Raw genomic sequence first — 26,115 nt, 5'->3', positions numbered from 1 at the left:
TCTATTTTCATTAGTGCCCCGCTGAACAGCTAGTGTAGCCTTTGGCTGTCAAAGTATAAACTGAAAGGTTTAGTTAAAGCAGTGGCATGAGGAATCTTTGGCTTTGAGCCATTGCCAAAGTTAGCTAGTTCAACAGAAATGTTTCATAAGTGTTTTGTTTTCACTGTATACAGCACAAATGATAGCTAGACCTACTAGCCTAGCTTGATTTCCATGGAGTGATGCCATAAAGCAGTGGTTCCCAACCCTGGTCCTGGAGCACCACCTGTCCTGCACATTTTAGTGTTTTCCCTGCTGACCTGCTCCTAACACACCTGATTAAACTTTTCAGCTAATTACCACCACTTCTCGAGCTGAGCTTCCTGAGAGCAGGAAAACATAAAAATGCAGGACAGGGGGTAATCCGGGACAGGGTTGGGAACCTGTACTATACAGAAAAACACTTTCAGTTCTCTAAAGACCCTTCCAATTGACTGAAAGTGAAGGTTCTACACCAACTTGCTGGCTTTTCCAAGAACCAACACAGAAGCACAATGACACAGTGCTCACAAGTAAACAAGGTAAGAAAGAACTCACACACATCACCACCATAAAGCTGCTTATTTATGAATTTATTTTCAAATGTAAACTTCACTATTTCATGCATACAAGTTAAGACAACATACATTATTTGACAAATTCTTGTTAATTCTCATATTTGCATAGGACAGAGTCACAATATATTGTCTAACATGTAAAAAATAATGTCATAAAAAGGTACAGCAGAGCAACCATAGACCAGCAACATTAATAATCTGTATAATTCATGGAACTGTACAACTGTAATACTTCACTGTAGTGATTTTGGTTGGTTGAAGAAGAAAGAAAAAGAACAGAAAATGGTGATACATGGCAGTTTTTGAATGAGGTCATGGAGATAGGAACTGGCCATAGTTGAAGTTATGAGTTATTTTGCACAAAGAGCATTACAGCGGTGCTGTAGTCACTGGAACAGGCATCGCATGGTGATGTAGAAAATAGAGACTAAAACATACATTAGGAAGGCAAGCCAAGTACACACAGAGGAAGCCTAAAGGACAGCCTGAGGTCTCCATGGCCTCCCTAAAATTCTTTTTGTACAACATTTATATTTGTTCATATTATGACTGGAGGTTCATTGACAGTAAAAACAATGTGCATCATTGATGTGAGACAGAAAGTAGTCATTTAAAAATGAGTTTTGGCCACAGAAAGACTTTATATCACTAATATCTATTGATTTATTGGGTATCCAGCTAAAAGAAGTCCATCTAAAGACCATACATTTTTTTTTGTCGATCCATCACAGGTGCTGGGCCTTAAAGACATCTTTGAAGTTTAAAAAATTACTGAGTGCACTTTATAGGAAAGAAACAGATGTTGATGACTCAATGAGAAATGGTATGAATATATGTAGATGTTTGAGCTGTGATGTTTTCCATATTGTGTTCTCCCTGGGGTGGGACAGGGGTTTGAGCCTCGTGTAGGAACCCAGTCACGTGTGTTCATTAACATCTGCTATTAGAACAGCTTTGGCACTGCTGACACCAAAGAAAGCTGAATGCTTTTAAAAGGGGGGGGGGCAAAAGTGACCACACCCTTTAAAAGCACTCTTAATCATCAGTACCAATGACTGAGAAGGTTACATGATACCCCAGAAGCCTTCACATACAGTAACAGTCTAGACTTCTCCCCTTCTGAAATATTTTGAGGCATTAGTGGGATCTCCACATGAGACAACAATCTTTTTCATTGGTACACATCTACAATGTCATTTCAGAAGATGGACAAAGCTTGCTAACAGACAGACAAATTATGTCAAGGGGTTTCCACTCCGGCCGTACAGTTAAGGGAATGGCATTTACATAGCCACTCACTTTGGAGAAACAAAGTAACTGCACGAGCACAGTGCTGTTCTACCTGGGCCTCACATTTCAGCATTAGACTGCACAGAGGGACCACAGGCAATGCAACAGTCTTTTAGTAAGTCTACATATTCACAGATATGTCTTACTAGGACAATCAATATAGCAAATGAGGTTTAACCCTACCTTTGTTCATCTCTAGAAGTTCAAAGGGTCCTCTTTTGTTTCCTGAATACCTCAGTGAATCACACATTGAAGGGTCTACAGCTTTCCTTTCAGCAAATGGGCCTAAATGTGCTTTGTGAATTGGCAGACTTAACTCCAGCTAACGCAATATGAACGTTCATGCATTCATCCATTCTAGAAGCCTTTGGTGACAATTCTTAAAAAATAAATCCAGACCCAACGAGGCTCCAGAGTTTGTAACCCAGTGCTGTACTTTAATTAACAGTGTGGGTCCCTTCATGCAGAGGCTCAAGTGGTATGTTATAGCACCACATTGGCCTCTGCAATGGCATCTTTCACCTCTTCAAGCTCTACGTGCAATAATTCCATTGGCCTACCCTATTTTGCATCTCTGTCTTTCAAACTCACATATATACTTCACACAAAATAATGTACACACAGAAGCAGTCTTTTAAAATTCCCTTTCTGAGACACTCCGGGAGTTCCGTCTGAACGTGGCATGCCCATGTCTACTTTGTCCAGCAGGCACCAGCCAACGGAGAACACACGCATAGTATAAACAAATGAAAGCAACTCTACAAAATGGCAGAAAACAAGCAGAAATGTTAAGAAAAGTACCCAAATTAACTAGTTTCAGTAAATACATCACAGTCAAAAAGAGAACATAAAATAAATACATAAAATTAATGAAGCTTCAATGCATTGGTTTGATACAAGCAGCACATTAATAGCAAATGCAATTGCAAACCTTTGGAATGGTTGGGTATTCACTTATGAATATAATATCCAATAACGTCCATGTTCTAACCAAATACGTTCCAAATTGTACAACCAAGACAAATCAAGAACAACAAAAACAAACTAACAGAAAACAATATAATCAAAAGTACATCAAGATCACACCAAAAGAAGGAAAATTAAAAATACTTGTGTATGCAATGCACATCATTCAATCCTGTACACATACTTAAAAACACATCACTCTTAGAAAACTGTACAAGGTTGTTTATTTAATGTTATCTATTATGGTAAATGCTTTTAAATGTCTAAGGGGCTTGCAGTTTACTGGAATTACAACTTTAATGCCTTTGGCACGCATTATCAAACCTAATGGGCTATTAAAAAGAAAACAAATATGAACTCAAATTAATTCCAAATACTAAACTGATTAGTATTATTCTGTCAACAAGAAAATAAGAGAATAAATTATGCTCAATATCAGGGCAGTCCTGTGGTTAAATGCAACCCAATATTCTTTTATCATATCATTATTTTCTGTTTCGAAATTGACATTTTGGGTATGATACTGACAATTCAGATAATATTGTAATATTGCCATTATAGTTGACCCATTATTTCAGATATGCACTCCAACCCCCCACCACCCCACCACCCCACCCCTAAAATACTTCATACGTCTTCATTCATAACCTTCTCAGTTCAGTTTCCTTGTAGAGGTATGAGATCAGAAAGACATAATGGATAACATGATGGTGATTTTAAGTTTCTAACCACGGAAATAATAGTCAAATGTAACAATAGTAATAATAATAATAATGAGACTACACTACCTACTCACAATGCTGTGGTCTCTATGGTGATGCAACATTTGAAAATGAAGCTTATCACATCAGTCTCACGCGATGCTTTCAAGCTTTCGAGAAGAAAGGATTTCCCTTTGTCAACTTCGCCCCTTCTTCAACCCTCTCTCTCCATAGCTCAATAAGTCTTAAGAAAAAAAAACGAGATTATATAGCTATATCCTGCTTATAACAAAGAGCATTCAGTGTCTCTGGATAAAGAGTAAGCTGCTGGGCTCTACCTCCCTCAATGCCTATAAAACTATGCATGGAGCAAGCTTCATTGCAGTGGACTGAGATTAAAACACAAAACAATAATGAAAATCAGAAAGAAATATGATAATTACATTACAATTAATCAGGAAAAAAAGAAAAAACATATATTACAAATAAACAAAGCCAGATGAATATATCCATAATCACACATAACATGTGTGAAAGTTGAGTTGATAGCCAAGGACAGAGCAAGTACAGTTTTACCCTAGACATGCCTCAATCTGTGTTCAATGGTCTTGCATCTGATTCAAGTAGTTTCGGAACAGTGAGGAAAAAACGCACCCTTTTACATGTATTTCACACTAACCTGTGACTATGTATGCATAAACTTCCATTGACTAAACATTTCCTTATCACACATTATCTCAACAGTGCTTCGAAGATGAATCACTGCTTTACCTCCAGGATGCTCTTAAAGGACCATTTCAGGGCTCATAAGAGCCACTGGTGCCATTAGAACACGCTACTAGCTTTGGCAGGAGTACAGTTTAGGGACAGGGGATATATGACCATTCCTTAGAAGAGAAGAACTGGTGTCCCATATAAAGCACTCAACACTGACCAGCAGTAAGGAGCACACAGAGATGACTTATCTACTGCAATATATGGTTCTCGGTAATGCAGATGTGGTCGGAAAAGTGTCACCAGCTCCTCTTGTGGGATGTTCAATAAGAGGTGAGGATAAAATGCCATTTATCTAATCAGTACTTTAGTAACTTTACTGTCCCAGTGTGGACTGCAATGGAGGAATCCCACGTCACGCTGCACTTCTGGAATCAGCATAAACAGAGGGCTAGGCAGTCTAAGCAGCGGGACAGCTTTACATGTGGTCTCTTTTCAGGGATAATGCGTCTGTAATGCTGTTTACTTTCATTAGGGGTGTTTTCTTTAGGCAGAGAGGAGAGAGAAAGCCTCGATTATGTGCACCCGTTTCAAAAGCATGGGCAGAGAGGCCCTTGGGGGGGGGTTGGGTTGAAGGGAAGGGAAGGGAGGGTGGATAGAGGGACAAGGCCTGGTATTCACAGGCCCTCCACCTGCTCCTGCTGATCAGGAACACTGCATCCTCAGCTGGGCGGTTTTCACAGCCCCATGTTGCTATACTGCAAAAAAATGACATCTTGGTGAATGAAAGCATCTTACACATAGATGCTTTTTAGATCATTCTGATTGCTTTGAACATTATCACTTGATGATGTAAAAGTACATAAAATTATATTTTAGATGTTTTTATTTGCCAAGATGTTTTGCAATGTATTTTACCAGTAGCCATGGAGAAGCTGAAAGGTAGGGAATCAGAGATCACATTGTACTTGTTCTTTGTGAATCAAGGTGCTTTTTTGTTTGTTATTTAATGAGAGTGAGGCATTTTTGCTGGTTGTTTTTGTGCAAAAAAGGGCCTCGCCCTGTTTGGCTGTCTTTTTGTGCAGAGCACCCTGGTCAGCTGTCTTTTGGTCAAGAAGCCTGTGTCATATGCATTAATGTGGTGACCATTGCCCTCTACATGGAAAATGAGTGCTAAATCCCCAGGCAGGCACACCATGCTATTCCAAAAGTCCTTGGACAAAACTCCTGAGGCTACATTCGCCTACCTCTGTAATGTGATTAAATCACAACTCGCTCTGCATAACTGCATTGCCAAAAGCATACAAATGTAAAAATGACCCTAACAGCTTGTTGTGCTAGACAACATTAATTATTGGACGGGGAAAGCACAGCCAAAACCAGCCTTCAAAAAATGCAATGTGAACCCCCAAGAAGACAAATGTTTTTCAGCCTTGAGGAAAATAACCCCCATTCCCACCCTCCAGTGGGCACAGGAGGCTGAATAAGCACATATATGACATGTGACAGAGGGACAACAGAGAGCATGTAAAAGTGACATTGCTTGACAAGTTCAAGTGTGTGTGCAGATGGGTCAATGAGGGTGTGCATCTGTGTTTGCGAGCATTTGAAACTGAGTGTGTGTATGTGTGTGTGTGTGTGTGTGTGTGTGCATGAGGCAGTGCCACAGTAGTTGAGACAGTGGTGCCTCTATTCATGGTAGGTTTTTAAGAGCCTCTGGCCTGAACTGATGAGGTATAGCTGTGAGGCATGGCTTGTAGCAACATAAGACCACTTTCTCACGCTGGTTCTTCATCCTCCCAGGCTACAGCAAGCAAAGGACGGCAAATCACGGTTTACTCAAATGATATGTCTGCATAAATTTTGGTAGTGGCATTCACAAGAGCCTAAAAAGCCTCTTTGAAATGAGAATCAAGTTTGAAAGCAGCTGCTATAATTCTACATTGAGGTAATGTGTTTAGCAGAAAAACTGATTGTTTCTATCAGCACATCTGCAACAGTAAAGAAGTGTACGTAGAGGTCTGGATATACTACCAACATGTTAAAGTCCATTGTCAGGAGTTTCCTGACTTCACTGCAATAAACGTGATACACTGCAAAGACAGATTAGATTATTTGCATCTATACATCTATCTTTATGTCAATCTTTCAGAGAAAGAGGAAAAAAAAGATCACTGCAAAGTTCACTGTGTCAAAGCTGGATAAACAGTTGTAAAATCAGCACACTGCCTCCTTCCGTTTTGCTCTGAGGGGCAAGAACTTTAGATAACAGACATGCCAAACATGCTAAACATTCTCGTTATAATTGATAACATAATCATTCTCATTGTCCATGAGCTTTTGCTGTCCGTTTTATTTGGCCTTTGCCTTCCTGTATTATAAAACCTAATGTCATGACATTTTGGATGCCATCCAGTCAGAGGAGTACCCTCACTCCACCCTTTTTAAAGAACAGTGGTACATAGGGAATGCTCTTTCTTCCATTAGGGGTAAGCTGGTGAGGGGGCAATAAGGAGGGGAGTGAAGGGCTTCGTTAGACTGAGAGAGCCATAAGGGAGAGCTGACTGGTTGTCTCTTCTGCTGGACTGCTCAGCTTATGATAAAGCCCCCCCGTCTTTATCTGGTTCCCCCGGGTAAGGCCCTTTCTTTCCTGCCTCCTGCAGATAGCTGCTTTTGTTCTTAATTGGAGGCTTGACTCTGTAACCATGGCCCCAGCAATCCAACCCAGCTCCAGTTTATAGTGCATCCGGATGGTCCTCATAAACTGAGTTCTGAGTTTACCACAAGGAAATTACACTCACATTTCTGACAAAGTCATAAGTACAAATGATAAACTCAGGCTTTACAAGTTTACAAGTTATGAAGCATCACCAGCCTCTACATTCTCTGACACACTCTTGCTGTCATATCAAATTTGAGGATGCCAGTTGCCCTTTACATCATAAGAAATTTCCATCATAATTAGAAATTACTCATAATAAAATCTTTTTACATTAATGTAAGAATGTATTTTCTCCTGAAAAGTTACCATTTTGGACACTAACAATAGGTAGTGTTCATGTGATAAATTCACCAGTGACCGTTGTAATCACAACTCAGTCACAGGACGATTTCCCAGACTTAACAAGTTATTGAGAAGCATCCGAATGCATCATTACTCCACTCAGAAATCCTGCAATGATTCAGTCTACATTTTAGCCTGCCAGGGCTGGCCTCCCTGCTGTGAAAGACCCTGGAGACACTCTCTGTCACTCCCTCCATTTTTTTCTCCTCCCTCTCTCACTCTTTCTCTCCCTGTCTGCCTCTCTCCAGGGGCAGGCAGGCTGAGGACAGCACTACTGCAGTGGCTCTCCACTGTCCTCTCTAGTGTGCTATGAATAGCCCTGTGTGGGGCGTTTCCAAAGCAGCGGGCAGGCCACAGTGGGGCTGGGCCGGGCGTAGGGCAGAGGGCCAGGGTGTCTGCCGGTACCTAAATTCTGCCAACACCCCTCCCTCACCACTCCCCCCACCGCTGGATATTACTGGCAGAACAAAAAGAAACCTTTCCTGTTCTCTCCTTCACACTTCGGTCTTTGGTGGTTTCTGCTTGTGTGCTTTTTCCTTTCATGTTTTCTTTCAAAGGTGAGTAAAATAGATCCCAGCAAAGCCCCTTCCTGGGTGTGTTATATACCTGTACTGCTGTGTGAAAAACAAAACAAAAATACCCTGAACGTGATGCATGTGCAGTCTTTATGGTGCAAAGCAGCTGCTTTGAAACTTTATCCTCCATATTTTTAGGGGGATTTAGTTCAGTCCTGTAAAGGAGAGCGGTTGGGCTCTAACACTCCTCATTGGGCAGACTGGGCAACGCAATGGCAGTTTCATCACCTACATTCATGCAATGTAAGGTTTCCCTTTGAAATCAGGACCCAGCCAAGAACAACCTCCACAGCTTTGTGGGGAAAAAAATAAAAGGGTCTGAGAGATAGCGATGTTGAACACAAAAAGAGTTCTTTCCAGTCTCAAAGACACATTAACTTTCACTCCATTCTAGTCCCCCCTCTGTTGTACCACCTCTTAGAGACAAATCAAATATTAATGTTTAGTTTGAATGACTGTTAAACCCAGTGCTAGTTTCCCCTGATGTGAAAACCAACAAAACAAGACAAAGGAAGAGTGCAATTTTTTTGTTGAGTGTAAGGCTGTTTTTTATGTATGTTTTCTCTTCATCATGTTCATTCTTTCAAGCTAACGAGGCCATCCCTGAGCAGGGCACAAAATTCAACCTCTGTTGAATTTCAGAGTAAAGTGATGCTTGTATTGTGCAGTCAACGTGAATATTAAAGGAGAAGAAAAAAACAACTGTCTTGAATCCTGAGGTGTGTGTGCCCCTCCCCCTCACCCGTTTTTAAATAAAAAGGAGAAAAGAAATAATAATCGTATACCTGTCAATTTTGTCTACTTTTTGTTCACTTTAACTGAGTTGATTAAATGAAAGGAACGAAAAATAAAACACAATGGAAAACTGGCCACTGCCAGAGGCTATAAAAATACAGACATATGGTTCATAATGTAAATATTGCCATCTGGGAAAGGCATTTTTTTTCTTTTCTGCATTCTGTTTTTTCTCTTATATGAAGTTGCACGAGAAAATTGCACTACAGGAAGCGGTTATGTACAGTAGAGTACACCACAGCAAGCGAAGGGATTAGCAAAGAGTAGGTGGCCGCTAACAAATGTGCAACATCACTATTTTTCGACAGAAAAGAAAGAGGAGGTTTAAAAAAAAAACACACACAGCCTGGATTCCCAGGGGCAGAGGGCAGAAAGTGCGGCCGGGTTTAAGGCGAGTTGGCTGGGCTGAGAGCGGGACTGAGGGCGGGGCTGAGGGTGGGGCTGGAGGCATCTGAGCGGCTATAGTCGCTGAGCGAGCCCGGCCGCACGCTGCTTCCTCCAGCCGGTCCACTGGTAGCCCCCTGATGCCTCTTCAGCATAGCTGGCTGGAAGTCGGAGTGGCGGCGGGCGTGCTTCATCAGGTGGTCACTCCGCATGAAGCGCTTGTCGCACAGTGGGCAGCCAAACTTCTTCTCACCCGTGTGAGTGCGGTAGTGGCGGGCCAGCTCGTCTGAACGTGCAAACTTCTTACTGCAGTCAGGCCAGGTGCAGGGGAAGGGCCGTTCTCCTGTATTACCCGCACACACACACGCGCGCACACACACACACACACACACACACACACAGCTGTCAATATTTACTAAACTCCAACTGAGACATTCAGACATGTAAGTACAATGTTTTCACAACATTACCTTTGTAATGTATATACTAGGTATCACTACATAACAAATCCTCATATAACCAACAGAATACAATGTCAATAACTAAGAACTATGCTGTCATATTGATATTTGTTAGCTACAAGACATATTTTTTAAATAGGGGAACAACAATATGCTATTAAAAGGGAATTCCATCAATATTTCAAAATTGAAGAAATTATTAAGATATGGTAAATAAGGGAGTTAAAGTCAAAACTGTGGTGGTAATAGTAACCGGATTTCTGAACTGTTAACTGCCTCTAAAAGCAACATCACAAAAAAATGACATGAATGGTGGTTACAAATTTGTTGTCTGATGCCCAAGACATTGTTTTGTTATATTTTAAATAACTGTTTGTGTTAAAATGTTTTTGTCCATTCACAGTGGACAAATAGCCCCCAAATAATCTTTTTTCCCCCCAGATTTATCACTATTTTACCATCTTCAACATTACATATACAAAACTTGGAAGGCATGTGTAGACTTAATGGCCATTCTGAACAGAAAATAAAATGGCTATATTTGCACTGTAGGAATTATGATTCCTGGTTCCTATCACCACCACTGTGCAGAGTCTAAGTCCCTTTCAAATGATAAACAACATTGTAAACATCTTTAAACATCAATGTTTCAGCCTCAAGATATTAGAATATGAGGCATCCTTTATATTCCTTGATAACTTCATTACAACTTCTTGATACAGCTTTATTGTTTACCATAGACTCATCAGTAACTTTTTTATACAAATCCCTACATGTATGTACTAGAATCAAATTGGAATCATAATATTGTATGTAACAATTACATGTATGTATATGTATCATATATATTACAGTATTGTGTATACAGTATTTCAGAAACTTTAAATGGTAGGGTATCTTCCATGTTTTCAAAACACAGAGCATATTACAATGATAATAACTTAGAAATATAAACAAGCTCATTTATTTTGGCTTGAGCAAACATTGCTTAGCTTGATTTGCTTCTGTTCAAACTCATGTGAACCCATGTTGTTTCAACTGTATTTCAGCAACTTGCTGAGTCCAGAATAAAGGTGTTAAGGAGGCCACAAGTCATCAACTCCACCATGCGTTGCTAACAGCAGTTAACAGGGGAGTCTGTGCCAACTGATGTGAACCTAGCAGTTTTTCCAACCCTTACGCGTACAAAGAGTTCTTTCAGCACAGCTGAGTCCAGCCATGCCCTTTTGTATCCAGTATGGCCCCTATTAAGCAACTGCAGACTTTGTTTTAGTAAAACACAGGCAAGATCTACTATAACCTAGTGTATTTTTTCTGATTTAAGCCTGATTTACCCTGATTTGAGGTTAGGAACTGGATATTAGAAGGAGGTCCCAGATTAGCATATCAGGGAACCTTACATCCAATACAAAGCCACTTTATATACCTAAGCTTCCTCTCCACAAAAGCAATACTGCATCACCAGAGACTCAGTTTTACCTTTAATGTAAGAACTCAATGGTAGACCACAGTGAATGATTTGGTGGGCAGAACACATTCACAGGCAGGTCACTGAAAGGGTTTAACCTGTATTTAGATCACAAATGAATGCCCAACATGCAGCCATAAAGGCCTTGATGCTTTTCAGTGCTTTGCAAGGCACTGCAGAGAAAGCACTGGCTCTTTCCAATTGGTCTCCTGTCTGTAGAAATGCCTGTGAAAAAAAAGTTGTTTTTACAACTGCTAAGCTAAGTGAAAAGCCCTAAACATTAAACAGGAATGCACTGCATTGCAAATGGGCCATATGTGCCAGTGGCAGTGCATCATTCTAACTGAAGAATAACTAGAATAAGAAACAAAACATTAACATTATATGTGACATATACTGTGTGTTGTCTTAAGCACCCACAGTGTTGAATACACAAACTAACACCAGTATGGATTAAACACACCAAAGTTGTTTTAGGGTTGACACAAAAGCATGACACATGGAATCTTGAGCAAAACACCATTTTTCACTAGATGTGTACATGCTGTGGAGCCAGACACAGTCTAATTAAGCAGGTTTCAGATGCTAAAGATCTTTAAAGTACTACCCTGCTCTTGTTCCAACATGTAACTATTAGTGACTCCAAGCACGGCGAAATTATACCCTTCCCCCTCTTCAATAAGGCAATAAAAGTAGGCTTTGACACAAATCTACTCAAACCCAGATGGGCCTATATATCTTGGTGTGGTTTCCTCACAGCTCCATGTGGAAACTGTGTATGTGGTCTGTATGCAGCATCCTGCACCCAAAAGCCAGAGAAAACATGTCTGATACACCATTCATTTTACTTCCATGTCACTGGTTTTCTGCCCTGCAATAACGAGAGCTGGCGTTCTAATTTTACCAGCTTTTTTTTACACAGCAGTTCTCCAAATCTGTGTGGCATAAATGCAAAAATAAGGGCACTGCTTTAGAATATAGTGCTGTTTTGCAACATATAGCCCATGTATGTGTTCATCTTGTGACTGGAAAATTTTGAAATGCAAATGATAGGAGAAATGAAAGGGGACAGAATGCCCATTTGAGTCATTAAACAGGGAAACTGGATAAAGCGGAAAAAGCGTGCAAGTGGGCCAGACTGTCCACTGCAAATGCCTTTGTTTTGTGGTTTCCCTGAAGGCTGCAATGGAAAACCATCCCTTCAAACACATTATAATTATATATCGTCCCTGTAATATCAAATCCTTATAGCTGCATTTTCTTGTGGGGTGGTGGGGTGGTCTTTTTGAAATGACCAATTTCATTGTGCAAGGACCAATAGAAATTAAAGTAAAAAGTAAAGTAAAAGCTCTGTTTTTATAGTTTCCCTAAAGCCTGCAATGGAAAAACCACATACTACTTTAAACACATTACTTATATATATCATCACTGTCAAATCAAAACCTCATTTTCAAAAAGGTAGGGGGAGGGTCATTTTTACATCATTTGAAAATGCCATCTTCCCTTTACATAGTGTGGACATTTCATGGTGACAGAACTTATACATATACATTAGAATCGAAAGTAAGATTTTTTTTTCACTTTTCCCATAAAGTTACCATTTTGAAGATAAAAAGCTTTTGTTACAAAAGTGACAATATGATGCCAGATGTATGTGAGAGATTACTGGGGCCACTGGGATCCCTTCACCCACCATAAAATAGCTGTAAAGAGGGGAGTGCACCGACCACAGTGAGTCTAGACTGGCTCTGTCTAAGTTAATGTCCTGCTACTCTTTCCAGACACTGTGAGTGAAGTACTCCACTCCCTCTCGCTCCCAGCTAATGGGTGTACACTCACACGCATACACACAAAGCTATGCATAGAATGAAACAAACAACACACTTTGGCCATTCAGGCTACTCTTAGTGACTCATTACGCTCACCAGAACTGAAAAACACACATAAACTGCACATCCACCTCATGTACATCTGTAAGGCTTTATACTTTCCTATTCTTGTTTATTCACTTGTATAGTACTCACAGACAATAAAAGGAATATGATAGGCCCCCCACACCCACATTCTCATGTCAGCTAAAAGGCAAGCAAATAAAGTTTCTGAGCTCTCATTCCTACACAAACACGCCATCATCTGATTCTCATTTGCCACATCCACACATGAACTTCCATCCATGCAAAACAACAATATCAATCTCTCTTCTCTGTAACCTTCATCACACACCCACGTGAACTAATCCAAAAGGGTTGCTCTTGTTTGACCTCATTTAAACATCCTGGATCTTACCATCATCTCGGAATATAAACATAAATAGACCAAATCTATGATTAGCCTAGTTCTTAAAGAAACAGCACCGTGGAACTTCACAGGTTTTTCCAGTCATACGGCTTCAGCAAAGATACAAGTAACCTATGATTTGTGGATTATTAATTGAAGGTTATATGATTAAAAAGCACACACACTGTTTGTATGTGTCCTGAAGTACCTTCAGGTTAAAGGTAGACGATACAACAACAGAAATATCTCATCGTCTTTAAGAAAGAGAATCAGGCCTGTTCACTGTTATTACAATCAGACACAACAGTACAATGCACAGAGAAAAGTCTAAGCATTGTAAAGGTGTATAATATATATAATATTAGTGCTGATTTAACTGCAAATTAAATTCTGCATAATTCTGGTGTACTAAGCTGGAGCCCACTCTGGCTCTTTTGTGCTGCTGTTGATAGTGATTGTCTGGAATACTCCTGAGGCCAGTGTCAGTCTCACACATGTGCGGCCAAGAGAAACTTCCAGAGTTGCTACGCTGCATCACCACGCATCTATAACAAGAGCAAGCAGCCTATTCAGAAGAACTGCTGTGCTCAGGGCTTTTCTGCCTGTCTGTCCATCTGTGACCACGAGGACATGAAGCAACATTTCTACAAACACACTAATAATTTATCAGGTAATCCTTGTAATTGTGCTTAATTACAGATGTTTGAGAAAGGACAATACGGTTACTAGGGTTTGAGGAATCCCTAGGGTAAGAGGAGTAAACCCTTGGGGAAACTGGGGGAGTCTTTGAAATCACCCCCTTTTGTTTTGGCCTGGAAACAATAGAAAAGCCACAAGCATGGAAATTTGCCATCCCAGCCCTGTTCTAAGTGAACGGGCATGACTTGGCGAATTTGCACAAAGCACATCCCTATAAGCCACTCCCTGTACTGCCTTCCTTTTTTCCACCATATTGGAGGTGGGTGCTTGTGGTGTCAGTACTGGCAACTATCGCTCTAGCGCATGGCCTGGGTTGCGGGTGTCTGACGTCAGAGGCTGCCAGTAGGCCTCTGTCTCTCCCTCACTCTCTTTCTGGCATGGTGCCAAAAGGACAGTGCGTGCCCCTGCCTTTCTCAGAACGCGGGTTAGTAATTAGGGAAGGGCTTTGGTTCTGAGCTCTGCACTAATGAACACAGTGACCCAGTTACCCGAAGTGGCAGTTATATCACAGTCACTCGCGGACACATCCTGCACCTCCACAAACTGAGCAGCAAGTGTCTTTCCCTCCGAGGAGATACGATTATGTCACAGGTAGCAGACTTACATAACTGTTCCCTTTCAGTGCCACTGGGTCAGTAAATAAACTGCTTGGCTCATCCTCACACACACACACACGAATGCATGACAAATCCACAGTTTAATTGCATGGAAAAGGCTTGGGGTGGGGGTAGAAGATGATGAACCTCCTTAACTGAATGGGCTTTGAGATAGCTGATCGGGAAACTGGAAAGAGGCCTTTTGAGGAAAACCGTCTGCTCCTCAGACATCTGATCAGCCCTGTATCTGAGCAACACTAAAGCAGACTGAATGTTGATCCAGCAGACTTAATGTCAGTCACCTGTTCCAACAAGAGCTACCAGCATCCCCTAGAGCGAGATAAAATTCCTCCAGCCTTCTCAGCCGTGAGCCTCATGGTGGGGAGGCGGTGAGACATGGCCACCAGTGGGATGTCTAATGAACCCTTCCTGACTGTTGAACACTATAAGCCTCATAAAAGTGCACTTCCCAGCCCACACTGTGCTAGCTTGAGGGCTATATACACATGATATCTGAAGATGCCCCTCAAACGTGCTCTGAAATGAGCTTTTTCCACATTCTAAACTTCGCTAGTCGCTCCTTAGCTGTTGTCGCCTGGGAAACAACTCCTACTGAGAGGCCCTTTTTAGTAAGACAATGAGAAAAGGATAAACGTATTTGCCCTCCAGCCCACCAAGCAGATACTATATTAAACCAACCTTCACAGTCTCACATCACTCAGTCACTATTCACACAAAATGAAAATCAGGGCTTCAGGATGTTGATTCAAACCCTTTATTTTGATCTGGGGCCAGTTCCATTCTATGCTCTGCAGTAGCAAGGTTTCACATAGGATAAGCAGGCCTAGATCTGGGGCAAACAGGCTTTAGATCTAAGCCAAAAAGGACAATTTCTGTATGTATCTGAGACAAATAGGTCTGTGACTACTGAAAATACTCCTAAAATAGAGGTTTGTTGTCATGAGGTCAGCTTGAAGGATCACATCAAGTATTGGTTAGGCTGAATTTGCAACCTAGCACTTATCGTATCCAGAACTCCACTGAGCATGCCTGCTGAGATCAGTGGCAGACCAGGGCAAATGCTAGGCCCAGAATGGCACCACAAATACAGTGGTAGCACTCATCAGAGGGATGTAATTTATTCCTGTGTTTACGGCTGCGGCCAAGTGCCAGGAAGAAGCCAACCAGCCGTGCTTCTCCACAGTGGGTTAATCACATGAGGGCAGTGGACGCTGCACCCCAGCTACATTCTGCTCAGGATACAAGCTACCTCTTTGCTCTGTTCCAGGACCAGCCTCATCCTGCTTAAATGCAACCCATTAGTAGAAGATGTGTAGAAGTAGAAGAAGTGCAGGGCTGTTCCCAGATCAGACCAGAGGAATAGTTGCTAGGTTCTCCTCTTTGCTATTACTCCTACAGTGCTAAGCTCTATGACCTCACTCACTGGTAAGTCATCAGAGCCAGACATCACGGGAGTGGGTGCGGTTATTGTCCAAAAACCACGGCAGCAGAGAGATGTGGGTCACACCCGATATCTAATGGAGGGTGCCAAGAAGTGAGCTCAGTGTGGCCACATATACCATACAGAGCAAAAACCACAAACACTGGCTCATGGACGGCTTGTAATAAACTCATGGCTGTCTTCAATTTATCAGATGTAGAGTGTTAACACCACAGAACCGTCAATGCGAGATGCAACATACATTTCATGACAAATACTTGGGGAGTTGTGTGAGCAGATTGCTGACAAAGTGAAAAGCTCCTTGTGTGGTTTGACCCAGATTAAAAAAAACTCACCAGCCCAGCAAGAGGGTGAAAAAGAAAAAAAAAACAGAAGGACATTACACCTTGCGTGCAAGCTTGTATGTGTGTGCAAATGTGAATGGGCGTCTGGAGGAGGGGTCTGTCTAACCACAGAGAGCCCATGCGTCATTACTGGCTTTCAGCCCGTTGTCTCCATTCAGTCGTTTGACTTTGAGAAATTGAGGATTAATGTTTCTTTGAGCAAAGACATATGGGTGGACCAGGTGTAATGATCAGAGCTGGACTAGGCTTGCTGAGAGGCCAGTTAGTGAAAAATGGCTATGTTTAAATTTATTATCTTCTTTTGTCTATGATAGAAATACAAAAAGCCATCATATGGTGTCAGTACCGTCAGGATATGAACAATAGCATCAGCCATGTGTGCAGCAGTAGGGCCTCCACTGTCAGCCATTTCACTAAGACTTCCACTCATAACCATAACTCACTCCTCCTACTGTCTACAACACTCAAACACACACATACCATACATGAGCACCTTCCAATAAGTCTTGCAGCTTTCTCTATCCCTCAATCAGTACACAAGCATGTTTCGTACAATTGCCCATCTCATCACTTTAGTCTCATCAATTAGCGGGAGTGGAGCTTCTCCCTGGCCTTGGGGGTACTTTTAAAATGCCTGGCAGGCTTGTTTTGCTGCAGGCTGTGGGCTAATCTTTTTAACCCTGGTTAACTAAGGACATGGAGACAGCTGCTGCCATAAGAAGCTGTTTATGTCTACAGAAATGCTGGCATGGGCAGGTGTGCTGCAGAGCTCGTCATGCATGACTCTCCGTCACGCTCCCACTGGCAGGCAGACAGCATCCAGACAGAGTGGGGTCTTTTCACCTCTATATGTGAAATAGTGGGATGACCCCTCCCCTCAAGGCCAGTGCCCATCGGCTGAATGCGCCTTTTCATCCCTCACACGACCATGCCTCAGAGAGAGCAACTGCCCTGGATCCTCCACTCATAGATTTATTAGACAAGAAAGGGTCAAATTCTTCACACACGTGAGTTAATGTAAATATGACAGCCTGGAGACAGCCAAGGATCTGCTGCACTGTAAAGAAGTTCACCTCTATCTGTCTCTCTCCATGCGGTCTTATCTTGGTGTTTGCTCTCCCACCCAACTCTACCTCAAAAATCAGCAGCAGTTGTTGCTCCTGCTGCAGAGCAGGCAAATCAGATTGCCTGCAGATGCAGCTGCACAAATGACCTACATCGACAGGGGGCATTGACAGCGGATCCCTGCATTTCACCCTCCCCCTCCTTCTATGAGTTCACCCTGTACAGCATGTCCCAGGCAGTATCCAGCAAGGCAGCACCAAGCTAGCACTAGTCACTTCACCGGGGGCTCCATGGATCAGCACAGTGGCTTAACTACCAGTAAAGGCGATCACAGTGGGGACCATTATGCAGGCCCCTTAATGTCTTTATTGGATGCCATACATCACTACTTACACCACTGCACATGCATGATTACTGGGTAGCTACGATAATATATTCCATTAGTCTACATTAGCACATTAACTTGGCTGGCATATAAATATCAAGTAACCAAGCAAATGACATTGGACTTTTTTTAAATTCACTGAAGGAAACTGTTGTATAGGAAACCCATTCATTTTTTGGCATTAGGGTCCATCAGATCCTTGTTTTGCCGCTGAATTAGAACCACACCAATTCCAGATCCCTTCTTTCCTGCCAGAAGAAACCAACACCCCAGATCCATAGACAAGAAAGCAAGAAAGGGCAGGCACCAAGCACACATGCTTAAGCAGCTCCTTTCCTAAAAAGTCCTGCAGCCACAGAAAGAGGACACAGTGCTGAGGAGGTTGGAGAGGAACAGAGTGGCTTTTATAAGGCTCCATCAGAGCTAACTAAAGAATACATGAGCTCAATGTGGTGTTAAGAACAGTATAGGAAGTCAGGGACCTAGCTGTGTCTTAATAAAATCACTGGAGCATTAACTAAGCTTTACCCAACATATGAAACTGAAAGAGCTGTTGAGAGAGAGAGAGGGAGAGAGAGAGAGAGAGAGAGAGAGAGAGAGAGAGAGAGAGAGAGAGATCATATTTGGCCCTGGTGTGGTGGAGCACTTTTTGTTTTTATTACATTCTGAGAATAAAGTAGACTAGTGCTTAGTTTGTGTTGGACACAGCATATGTGAAAAATTTGTGGCAACTTTCCACTTCCGCTAAATATTCATCAAGAGCGCATCTAATTATTTATTTATACATATACCATGAGAAAGTGTACAGTCTTGATAGAGAAGCCTCAATTTACAATATCTGCCATCTTAGTCACAGCATCATACCATAAAATACTTTGGATCTGACAGTGCAATGTATTTGGTGGTATTTAAAAATGACTATAATCCAAAACTGCCATGTTTCTATTCCACATCTGTCTAATAAAATGCCAAAGTACATTTTTAGTCTGATTTTCAGTTCATTTAAACAAACAAAAAATAATCAATCTAACAACCACTGCTAAATGTTAGCGCTATCTAGGACAGAGTTGTGCTAGTGCTAGCTTGACTAGCCAGCTATCATCACACACCACAGGACAGGTTAAATTGTGGCTAATTGATGCTCCACTGACATAAATTTAGAGGATAAAGACTCAAATCTGAGATCGATGTTGTACAACTGGTGTTGGAGTGATACCCTAAAGAGGACTAAATTAGCCATACACCGAGTGACCCTGTTGTGTAAGCCACAACTGTCCTGAAAAACAGCACTAATATAATGACTAACCAAAGTCACTAGAATACCAGTAGATCAGCAAAAGTCGAAGTGTACTCATGGACACCATTCCTACTTTGTACTCTATTCTGTAAGTGGGAGTCCACAGGTGTGGAATGGAAACTCGACTTAGTCAGAGAGGGCAGAGCATTCCTCGCTGTCCCCAAATGCTGTGCCCAACAGTGCCATAAGTCTGGCTCTGTTCCCAGGTTAGCGGGTGGAAAGCAGAGCAGGGCCAGAATACCCAGCTCACACCCACCTATTAGACTTTTAAGCTGAACCTGCGTCAGGTCATGCTACACAGGATATAAATGTAGCTACATGATGGCCCACAGGAAAGGAAAAAAGCCTGACAAATCACTGAGACTTCACACGTTCCATAGCTTTAAGAATAGAATATACAACCATTTGTCACTGTGTTTGCACACTGTGAAATCAGACCTCTGTGTTTAACCCATCCATGCAGTGAAACACACACACACTAAGGGGCAGTGAGCACACTTGCCCAGAGCAGTGGGCAGCCCTATTTATGGCGCCCGGGGAGCAATTGGGGGTTAGGTGCCTTGCTCAAGGGCACTTCAGTCATGGACTGTCAGCCAAGAGGATCAAACCGGCAACCTTCCGGTCACAGGGCTGGTTCCCTAACCTCCAGCCCACAACTTTAATTAGTTTTAATGTGCTGTCTGAATGAATGTCCTCAAGTACACACTGTGCAAAATAGCATACATGTCTATGTTCTGAACTTGTGTTCCTACATTATAGAAAAAATGTGAACTCACTGAGCCTCATTTACCAATATCTTGAGAAAGGTATTAAGAAAAAGTCTATGTTAGATTGATGATGTTCTCAGACACAGAAATCTTCACACCTTTGTGCTCTTAAGTGTGTGTAGATTATCTTCTTACCTATGAACAAATCCCAAAAAATTGTGAAAAAAGAAAAGAAAAAAAATGGTGAATGTCAGAATCTTCATAAAAATTGTATAAGTGGGTTTTATAAAGAAATTTAAGAAGGAACAGTTGATGAATGACGCCCAGTGTTATTCTGAAGATCTGGGTTGTACAGAGGGTGCCTCTAGGGCACAATGTCGTGAGGAGCCCCCAGGAGCACTGAGGTTAAGGGAGCAAACAAAAAGGCAAACCGACTGTAAAATATGTAATTATGTCCTTTGGTTGGGTTATGCTGCTAGTGATTAGTTGTGAAGCCTGTCCCAAGCTAATGCAATGACAGAAGAGCTTTTTATGAGGCCCATGGCTCTGTCAGGGTTAGAGGGGCCCCTACGACAAAGACATGAATGAGACATGAGCTCAAGGGAGCCATCTCTTGGTCTATGCTAACCGTGTATTTTCCACATGATATGTTATTCCAGTTCAGCCAAAGGGAAGTTCTATCCTATTAGGCTCTATACATATTGCTGTGAGATTATGAAATGAAACATACAATGCATCTCAACCCTACTCAACTCATCAGAAAAAAGACATCATGTGGCTCAGTGGGATAAGTGACAGGATCTACAATTTGAAAATAGCCACCGTCTCTTTGGTGACATACTGTGCTTTTCACAATCCTGCCCCCTAAAGCTGCTTTAGGCCAATCTCATGTCAATGTATGACATTACAAGCCCGTTTTCCACAGCTCAGGCCAAATGGCTTGTTTGGGGTGTGTGCAGGCGGTCAAACAAAATCTGTCTGGTATCCTTAGATCCTGAACCTGCTGAACCCATCTAAACCTGCACAGCATAATGGCCAATTTGTACACCTGAAACTGCAATGTCATAATACACTTTGACCTATGTGTACCACTTCAGTGCAGAACAGAAAGGCAAAGTGAGTTATAAAGGAGACATACAGGCCCAGGGTGGCCAAAAACACTTAGAATCTCTTGAGTGAAGCACCATGCTTCATTGTTTGAGATGTTCTCATGAACGCTAGTCTTGCGGATGTTAGTCTTGAGCAGTGCAATAAATACGTACCAATGACATTACAGAGTTGTACAGAGAGCAGATAGGATTACGTTGAGAGAGATTATCCTGGAACACAGGGCCCACATGCACTCTTTCCAATCAAGAGGCTCCCTCTTGGGTTTGCCAATCAAACACATTTGTGTACCTAATGAACTAACAGAGGACTTTTATGACAGACGATCATCAATGAAATCTCCAAAAAACATTAGGCTTGAATCAGATGATAGGAGAAGTGATATAGATTAAAATAAAATGTATATTCAGACAAATACCTAAAACTGAAACTCTCTCCTAAAGACATCTTAGCAATTATCATACAGACTAATTCATGCCAAGGCACCATAGTGTTATATTTTAAATAAAGTGCAACAGGTACTGGAAAAAAGAAATGACTGAGATGTGGTTTGCATAGAGCAGACATTTTGTGGAAAAAACTACTGCTGGAGTGAAAATTCATTGCAAAGAGAAAGCAAGTGCAGTATCAGGACAACACGTGTGCACTAAATTCACCACAAGTGCAACAGTCTCAGTTTTGTCAATCTTCACAGACTATGTCACTTCCTTTCATTGCAGAGAAACTCTCAAGTTTCATATGAGCGTTTCTCAGATGGACCCCCACCCATCCCATTTCACAGCAACAGCGGGTGCTTATTTCCTCTTCTTATCTTTTCAGGTTTAACCTGTTAAAGGAACGACAAGCCTATAAACGCAAACACTTTGTGCACTCACATATTTAACCAGTGTGTACAGAGGAGTGTGATTTATGAGTCTGGCACAAAGTTAAACTTTCTAAATGTTTGAGATTTCGCCCTCTACCTTGTCTATTTCATACATTTATATATTTCTGTTTCTACCCATTCCTACTCTGTTATAGGCATTCTGTAGAAGAGAATTCAAACCAAAATGTCTGCCATACTACTGTATATAAACATGTTTTATTAGGAATTATTGTTGGAGTTAGGGTGATAATAAAGCATAAAAACTTGTGTTATTTTTCAATATATTGATTATGATTATGACTATTTTTTAGTTGTAGCACACATCTCATTTCCTTAGACAAAAAAGCTCCAAATGTTACAGTACATACTTTATGAGCACATGTACATGGATATACTGTGGAAAAACCTGCAGATGTTTCAAATACAATGCTTTGGCAGAAAAAAACAGCTTCCAGTTACAGTCAGGCTAAGCTGATTTCTTGGGAGGTCACCCCAAGGTCATTCCAATAACTTTATCTCAATCAGTAACATTCTGCAACCACAAGTCACCACAGAACTACAGGGAATGGCTGGGCAAACTCCTGGCACATAGTTCAACTGTACAAAACTACACTACAAATACCCAAGAACTAAAATGGCCAACTTACTGCAATCAAGCTATTGCATGTGGTTTAGATATGTGGCAAGTAACATGCAAGGACTCAACATAAAAGGACAACTGCATATGTGTTGGTAAATCCTTAGTCATTTAGGCTCATAAATATAGTCACTTGGATATTACAGCAATCTGGTGACACACCATGGTGATACATTACATTGATCAAAAATACAAAAACATCCCTTAGAATGTTCATTTACTCTTTAACACTCTCCTCACTATATTTGCATTTCAATGCATACAATACTGCTGTTTTCTTCAAAGCGGTGAGGCAAGTCCTCTGTCACATGGTTTAAGGAAGCTTTTGATCACAATAGTACATCTGCTCCAGCTCCACCATAAACCTCCTCTTCTCACAGCAAGCTAGCACATGTGACGGTTGCCTTCCCAGCCAGTTGTCCTGTGGCATGCTGTGCATATATATGTAGTGAGAGCAGAGCGCACTGTTTGCATCCACCACAAATAATGCATGATAAATTCTGACATCACTATCATGTAGACATAAAGACATGATGAGCTGATGCCAAAGAGGCAGATGGAAAGCATATGGCAACTTCATACAAAATTGCAAGCGAAAACTGACAGCATTACAAAAAAAAACAACTCCTATATGATCTCACAACAAAAACATCAACAAAACTGAACTGAGTCATCTAAAAAAGAGGTAATCCCTAACTCCAAATAAATGTTATTACTGACAGAATTAGAACTTCATGCCCAGTTTCTGATTCAGGAAGACAAATGTTCCAAAGCAGAGTTCAAGCCAGAGTCTGCAAAGAGTTCAGGGCGTTACTAAAGTCAAATGAGAACTCCAGCTCACTTGGTTCCCCTCGTTTGTTTTTATAACACTGTGTTCCCCCTTCAATTAGACAGTGGTGTTTAGCGGGGAGTGGGATCCATTTACTCTTTGCTCTGTTGGTCGAGACTGAGGGAAAATCTGCTGAGTGCTTAGGAAAAGGCGCCCAGCACATACCAGGTTGGCTGAGCCTGGACTGCTGAACTCAAATGACCCACATTCTCTGATTACCAAAACAAATGAGGCGGAACTCTTATTATTCAACCGGAACACGACCCAATCGGAAGCCGGCAAGCAGAGCAGGGTCCAATCAGAGGGGAGGAACACAAAGAATAGCCCAGTTAATAGAGAATGCATCAGGATGGGGCTTAAGCATAGAGCCAAAAAAGAGTATGACTGGCCACAGGCCACAGACTGTACTGTCAAACTACATCACTTTCTTTGTGGGAATCATGAGCACCTAGGTATGACCACATATCTGTGACCACATACCTACAGTTATGCACATCCATATGACAAATAGGGCTGCTCCTACCTATTTTAATGTTAAATTAATTAGGATTCCAACACAGGGAAACAAGGAGATATGTGTCATGAACAATGTTGAGATGTTAATATGATATAGTGCAATTAGAATAGCAAACAATATGTTTCCTGAATTATTCAAAAGCTCAGAAAATAGAGATGAAATACACAAAGGAGATCACAAGCATCCCCAGTATTCACACTTCCAGTGTTAAGTCCAGCTGGACACATCCCATCACTGTGAGAGAGAATTCACTGACCATTTTTCTATGAAGACACAGAAAATTCAAGTCACCTGCTTCACAAAGCTCAATTAATAAAGTCTCAGCTCATGCCTACTGTGGCATCCTCCCCACATCTTAAAAGGGCGTGTGCATGTGTCAGCCATGTCAAAGCAAAACCCCATTTTGTTGGGTGATTTCTACGTTATGACCTCTTTATGTACTTAGCACTGTATTGTCAGGGGGTTAGTGGGTCTTTGTTGTAGAACACACTGTTCCATGAGATGCTAGGCTAATGATAAGGCTATGAAATATTACAGCCAGCCGAATGAGACAGATTACCGCATGAGCGGTACAACACCCTTGGATTTAGCGTGTATTCTGGTGCATTTATGCACAAAAGCTTCATATTTTAACAACAGGGCGGTTCAGTGTGGAGCTCTCCTGCTCCCTCTCTGAGCTCTTCTAGCTGAGTCTGTTGCTGGCCAGATCAGCTGGCAGTCTGGCCGACGGGGGTGTGGCACATCACAACAAAGAGCTTAAGAAGCAGACAAGCATCTGCATAACTCCAACTGGCCCCCTTTCTCTTTCTTTACTCACTTTCCGTTTCTTTCGCTTCTCTGCCTGCATCCCGAGGAGCGCCAGCGCACGGAGAGAGAGGTCAAAGAGTTCATTTGTTAGCCTGTGTCGAGGTCTCCACGCTGGGCTGCACTAACTGTTAGCCGCCGCCGCCGAATGCTAGGCTCGTTAAGGGCGTGTGGATGTTAAAGTGTCGGTTATACAGAGGCCTCAGCTGCTTTTGTTGTTGTTTACAGAGCTGAACGCATTAAAACAAGGCTAGTACACTGCTAACGTGGCTATTGTACCAGAGTAACAACTTCTATAGGCGCTGGACAAAGCTTTCAAGACTGAAAGTGAGGCGACCCGCCCAGTGTGCTGAGGGGGGATTGCATGGGGGAACTGTTGCTATTGACTCTAGCTATAGGTTTCTCTAGTGGGCGTGGTCATATTTACGACGCTGCTTCCCTCAGTTAAATAACACAGTAGCCTACTTTCGTTTTAACAAGTGTGAATGTCTCTTTGAGTGGTAAGGAAATCCTTTATATATCTGTTTTTTTTTCGTACAGTAAACAGAATCAGTGTTTCAGGCGTTGTGGCTGATTTTTACAGTTGCAGGTCAGCCGTGTTTACATAGCCAATCCTCCAGTACAATCCAAGATTTTATTTCGTTATCCCGACGTCTTTCAGCGCTTTATGTTTGATCTGCACAAAGGGAAAAATGCAACAAATGTCAAAAAAACATATTTGCTGCAGTGGAAACTGACCTGTATGTGTCCTTAGGTGAGCTTTGAGATGGGAGGATTTGCCATAAACTTTTTCGCACCCTGAATAGTGACATTTGTGCTTTTTCTGAGGGGATTCCTGTTCAATTCGAGCCCTCAGCCGCTTGCCTCTTTGTTTAAGGGCAGCGGAGTCGGCGGGGATGGCTGTAGGTGTGGCAGAGTTTCCATCATCTCTCGTTAGGGCTGCTGGCACGCTTTCCTCTTTTATTTTTGCCTGCTCGGCAAAATGGTTAGGGGTCTGCTGGTTGAAATCCGCCAGGATCCTGGCCACCACGAACAGAGAAGAGTTGTCCTTCACCAAAGCCTCCTTGGTCTCCTCTCCGCTCCTGGCAGCAGCCGCAGTTTCGGGTCTGATCTCTCTATTCCCTTTAGGACCATGGACGATTGCACGGCTGGACATTGACACAAGGCACTCTGCTGCAAAGTGTTCCATTTCGGAAATAAAACAAAAAACAAACCAAAAAGGATAAAAAGGAAAAGAAAAGTGCCCCCCCAAAGAAAGGTTTCTTTTAGGTCATTCAGACCCGAGTGCCACTCAGTGAACTCCGCGGAATCCCTCTCTTTGTGTGGTGCTGATGTGGAGGTAGCTCTCATCAAGCAAACTCACTTTGCGATCTTACCGGCTTTTCGGCAACACTGACATCCTGCGTTAAACCGCGCCAAAATAAACCGTTCGCGCACCGCGTACTCCTCTCCTCCGCCTCCTCCTCCTCCTCCTCCTCCTCTACACGCGCGCGTTCCTTAAGGAGGCGTT

At 42.0% G+C, this 26,115-nt stretch overlaps 1 protein-coding gene across 1 annotated transcript; it reads right to left on the bottom strand.

Moving 5' to 3' along the window:
- Positions 1–590: 590 nt before the first annotated feature.
- klf13 (Kruppel-like factor 13) lies at positions 591–25,831 on the bottom strand. Its single transcript, XM_017708343.2, has 2 exons — positions 25,344–25,831; positions 591–9,428 (listed from the first exon to the last, which is right to left on the bottom strand). Exons 1-2 carry the CDS (start codon positions 25,792–25,794, stop codon positions 9,088–9,090), a joined length of 792 nt encoding a protein of 263 aa, XP_017563832.1. The 5' UTR covers positions 25,795–25,831; the 3' UTR covers positions 591–9,087.
- Between the last annotated feature and the right edge of the window lie 284 nt (positions 25,832–26,115).

Source organism: Pygocentrus nattereri, chromosome 11, assembly GCF_015220715.1.
Source record: "Pygocentrus nattereri isolate fPygNat1 chromosome 11, fPygNat1.pri, whole genome shotgun sequence".
Lineage (NCBI taxonomy): Eukaryota > Metazoa > Chordata > Actinopteri > Characiformes > Serrasalmidae > Pygocentrus > Pygocentrus nattereri.
The sequence above is the reverse complement of the archived record's forward strand: the minus strand, read 5'-3'. Positions and strand labels throughout refer to the sequence as shown.